A 4,442-nucleotide genomic window follows, 5' to 3' on the forward strand; every position below is an offset into this window, starting at 1 on the left:
GAGGACAGACAGACAGACAGGTGAGAGGACAGATAGAGAGGTGAGAGGACAGACAGACAGACAGGTGAGAGGACAGATAGACAGACAGGTGAGAGGACAGACAGACAGACAGGTGAGAGGACAGATAGACAGAGAGGTGAGAGGACAGACAGACAGACAGACAGACGAGAACTGGATGTCTGTACCTGGAAGCTCAGGTGATTTGGAGGTGGTGGATGGAGAAAGAGGCGGTCCCTGGGAGGAGGCGGAGCCTGAAGGGGACACCATTGTGGCCGCCTCCCCCTTCACAGATCCCTGGCTGTTATTGGACATTTCTACTGCCCCTCAGAATTACATGGACCTATTAACAGGAAGACACAGACTTTCACAATAAAACAAAAGTGTGCTGCCAGGGGTACAGTAAAAAAAAAAACAGTTTTAATAATTTGATCTTTTTTTAATAAATTGGGACTCACGGGACACTCAGCTGTGACTTCTGCACGGAAACAACTAAAGTTTAAAATGCTTCGACAAGAAGTGCAGCTCAGGCTTTTACAGAAAACAGGTGTGAGGGCAGGTGTGAGGGCAGGTACTGTCTGTTCTGAGGCAGGGTTTTGCTCTACGGTTCTGGTCTCTGACTGACGGCTGATGGAAAGGCGGGAAACGTCCTTCCTGACAGATTTCACCCGATCAGTGATCGATCAGCTGCTCAACTCGTGTCTGAACAGGTGTCAAGGTGAGTAACAGAACAGCTGAACCGTCGATGTGTATCTGCAGATGCGTTAGCGCGCGCTGTGATGAATCGGTTCATATATTTGATTCTGTTTTCCTCCTCAGACGCAGAAATGAGCGCCATGGTTACACGCATGCGCACTGCAGGGTTTTCTAACAAACAGGGAGGAGGGGGAGGAGGACAACAAAAGGCTGCGGCTGCTCCTCGAAGCCCGCGCACAGCACACCGACCCCATAGCTGTCAGTACGGCTCCGTGAGCGGCCCAAACCGCTTTAAGTGCCTTCAAAACACAGAGAGACGGCAGCCTCCGCCGACTGGCGGGCTGTAAGCGGCCATTTGAGGCAATCCGCTTGGCCTGTGTTTAAACACGCAGCTGCTGTTCACAAGATGGCGGACACGCCCCTGTTACTGCTCTGCGCGCCCTCGTCAACATTTCTGCTTTGAACTACAAACTCAACCGCGCCACGCAGCGAGAACCTGCTTCTCCTGCCAGCCGAAACCTTCAGCCACCTGTCGGTGTGGTCGGAGGGTCCCTGCAGCGCTCCTACTCTTACCTTGAACGGTGAAACAGCAGACAGTTACGGGTTCTCTGCTTTTGTTTCGGGTCCTCCGCTCCGCTCCCTCCCCGCCTGCTCAGACATCTTTACAGGGATCCTGACAGCGCTACCGCGCAGGCGCGGCGGCCGGTCCGCTTCCTGTGCCGACGTGTACACTTCCCGGCGCCATATTTGGGAGGTCAAGCCTGTTTAAACTTAAAAACTGTGAATTATATCTTTACAGTCCGTGGTTTAAAGCAGGCCGCATGTGGACTGAATCAGCATAAAAAAATCATCTTTAATCTGTAAATAATGCTTATCCTGCTTTGATACTTTTACCTGCAGTACACGGTGTAATGACTAATCTATATTTTTATTTTGTTCATATAAAACAGCCCTCTCTTGACAACGAGACAATGTATATGATTAAGATTAACGTATCAATAAATATAAAATGAAAATAAAATATTACATCACAATTGACTAATTCGTGTTGTTGACAACAACAAATTATTTAAATTTTTAATACATAAAAGGAAACTTTAATAAATGTTTAAAAAGAAGTACTTGTTTACAGATTTATTTATGCCTGTGATTCCCAAAGCTGAACTTGGGGCACCACTGTGTGTCATGAAACATCAAGTGAGGGTCCTTAGAAAATCTCCAGAAATCAAAATAAATGCTAAAACGACTAAAGTTTTTTTTTACATCATTCTAATAATTGCTAAAAATGTGAAAATATAGATTCAGAAAGTTACTTTTGTTGCTACTACTACAGTACTATAATTAGGTTGGTTCATACTGTAGAACTTCAAGAAGTTTCCAACATTTATTGATGTTACTTCAGATGTGTAGAGCACAGCAGAGGAGAGGGGAACAAACTGTTGTTTGTTTCTGGTTGTTGTGAGACTGAAACAATCTGAGAATCATTTATTCAATCAATCTTTTCCTCCATATAAAAGCAATCCCACTGTACTACCACTAGATGGCACAATAACAGTGGATATAAAATAAACTATAAAACAAAGTTTACCCAAATTGTGATCTTTTGTTATACGAAGAAAGCCTCTTTGCAGGACGACAGATATCAGAGAGGTCTTAGAACTTTGGGTTTGGGGTTTTTACATTAAAATTAAGACTTAGAATATCTAATGATATAAATTAATTATTATGACACACCTGAGCCCTGGTTTTAGACCCTGGTCTATATTTGCTCTCAGGTTGATGGTTTATGTTAGTGTGAAAATAATGATCATGAGAAGAACATTTTAGGGTATTTATATTCTTTATGATGTTCACAGTTCAAAACTAAAAATGGTTAAACTTCAGTTTTATTAGTTTAAAAAGTAACTCATCTAATTCAGACAGGTGTCAGTCAGGTGTCAGTCAGATGTCAGACAGGTGTCAGTCAGGTGTCAGTCAGGTGTCAGACAGGTGTCAGACAGGTGTCAGTCAGGTGTCAGTAGGGTGACAGAACTCTCCTGCTGCAGCAGGTCAATGGCAGCCTCCACATCCTCCACCACGTGATCCGGCTCCACCAGGTCCAGCTCCAGTTTTAGGTCTCGGTGACTACTGAATACCATCTCTGAGAAGGCACCTTTCTGGTCACGAGGCATTGGAGAGTGGGGCTTGTAGACACCTGTGCATACCTGGGGACAGGTAAGTAATTAAATCAACAACCAAATGTAGGGCAGCTGTTTGAACCCAAAGTCACATTTTTTTTCTTCATTTAGATGAAGTAAGGAAAAGTAATAACCAGCTTTCTTTTCATACCAGGATGGAGCAACAGCGGACAGCAGATCCCAGTTCTTCTTCTGCCATTGCCACCTGGCTCCCTGTTCCCTGGGCAACCAACTTGGCACTGGGTGTCATGGCGGCATGTTGCTGAGCCAGGTAGCGTTTGTACAGGTTAGCACCATAAATGTCTGTCATCAAGTTGTCACTACACAACAAGAACACGACACAGGCTGTTTATAGATGGTGCTAAACTCAGTTCAAACCTCAGTGTTACAGCTGGATCAGAACCGGTATTAGCACCGTTTGTGGTTTGGTTAGACACAGACGGAGGATGTTAGCGTAGTTTTTGATTCTCTTAGATGATTACAGATGGCGTTAAAGAAGTCATGCCTACCCGACAGCGTAGATCGTGGACAGTTTGCGGTTGTGGTTCTGCTGCCGCAGCAGCTGCTCTGCATACTGGTACGTTTGCAGACTGGGTTTTCCTAACAGTGCTTCGTATTGCAGCTCTCGACCTGTCAGCTTCTTGTAGACTGACTCCAAACACAGCAGGAACATCCCGTGACCAAATCTGTCACAGGACAGCAAAGGAACTACTGATGAGGAGCCCGACCCTCCACCTGACACCTAATAGGAAGTGTTTGTTACCGTGGTGATGGGGCATCTGCCATCCATAGTAGATCCATGTTGCAGGCAAGAACGGGCAACTGGTTTGGCAGCCAGGTGTCATACACACAGTCAGGTTTGCCGTTGGTCAGAAGCACGTCAATCAGCAGTTGCAGGTTGGTCTCCCACCTGATTGGCTCCCCAAACAGGATGATCGCTGTAGTAAAACAACATCCGTAATAAAGACACTGAGTGCAGAGGGGAGGAGCTTCCACACATAAAGCTATGCTGCAGGAATCTGCTCAGCATGTTCAACTTTAAAAACAAATATGAGAAGTGTGATCCCTCCAATATGCTGGTGTAGATTCTCAGTTATCCAGGACACAATAAATCTCAACAAAAGGTTAAAAACAAAAACAACTGGACCTCTGTTAAATTTCTAGCTGGAGACGGTTTTTGTTTTTTACCCCTTTTTTGGATTATCCTCCCAACTATTGACAAATCTTACATCTCAGACTCTCCAAACGATGTTCACTCCAGGATGTTGGAGGAGAGGCTCCAACAAACTGTGGAACTTCTGATACATGGATGAATGAATGAATGGATGAATCAATGAATGGATGAATGGATGAATGAATGAATGAATGAATGAATGAATGAATGAATGAAATACAGAATTATTTTTACTGAAAAGGTTCATTAATCAGTTGAATAATTTGTCTGCACCATGTTCCAAACTCATCTTCTGACAGACACAGGTTCACTGAGACCTGATAAATGACTCGAACTGAGACCTGATAAATGACTCGAACTGAGACCTGATAAATGACTCGAACTGAGACCTGATAAAT

The 4,442-nt window shown here is 44.4% G+C and overlaps 2 protein-coding genes across 2 annotated transcripts in view; both read right to left on the reverse strand.

Moving 5' to 3' along the window:
* The window catches only part of pcif1 (phosphorylated CTD interacting factor 1), an 8,517-nt gene extending 7,142 nt beyond the window's left edge, over positions 1-1,375 (reverse strand). The window contains exons 1-2 of the mRNA XM_017440717.3: positions 1,267-1,375; positions 186-340 (exon numbers count right to left, since the gene is read on the reverse strand). Coding sequence (XP_017296206.1) covers positions 186-312 — 127 coding nt within the window. The 5' untranslated portion in view covers positions 313-340; positions 1,267-1,375. The remainder of the gene's footprint in view (positions 1-185; positions 341-1,266) is intronic.
* A 1,135-nt stretch (positions 1,376-2,510) lies between these two features.
* Positions 2,511-4,442, reverse strand: part of zgc:77375 (uncharacterized protein LOC402927 homolog) — an 11,489-nt gene continuing 9,557 nt past the window's right edge. The window contains exons 6-9 of the mRNA XM_017440719.3: positions 3,634-3,808; positions 3,380-3,556; positions 3,022-3,190; positions 2,511-2,897 (exon numbers count right to left, since the gene is read on the reverse strand). Coding sequence (XP_017296208.1) covers positions 2,697-2,897; positions 3,022-3,190; positions 3,380-3,556; positions 3,634-3,808 — 722 coding nt within the window. The 3' untranslated portion in view covers positions 2,511-2,696. The remainder of the gene's footprint in view (positions 2,898-3,021; positions 3,191-3,379; positions 3,557-3,633; positions 3,809-4,442) is intronic.

Source organism: Kryptolebias marmoratus, linkage group LG4 (assembly GCF_001649575.2).
Source record: "Kryptolebias marmoratus isolate JLee-2015 linkage group LG4, ASM164957v2, whole genome shotgun sequence".
Classification (NCBI taxonomy): Eukaryota; Metazoa; Chordata; class Actinopteri; order Cyprinodontiformes; family Rivulidae; genus Kryptolebias; species Kryptolebias marmoratus.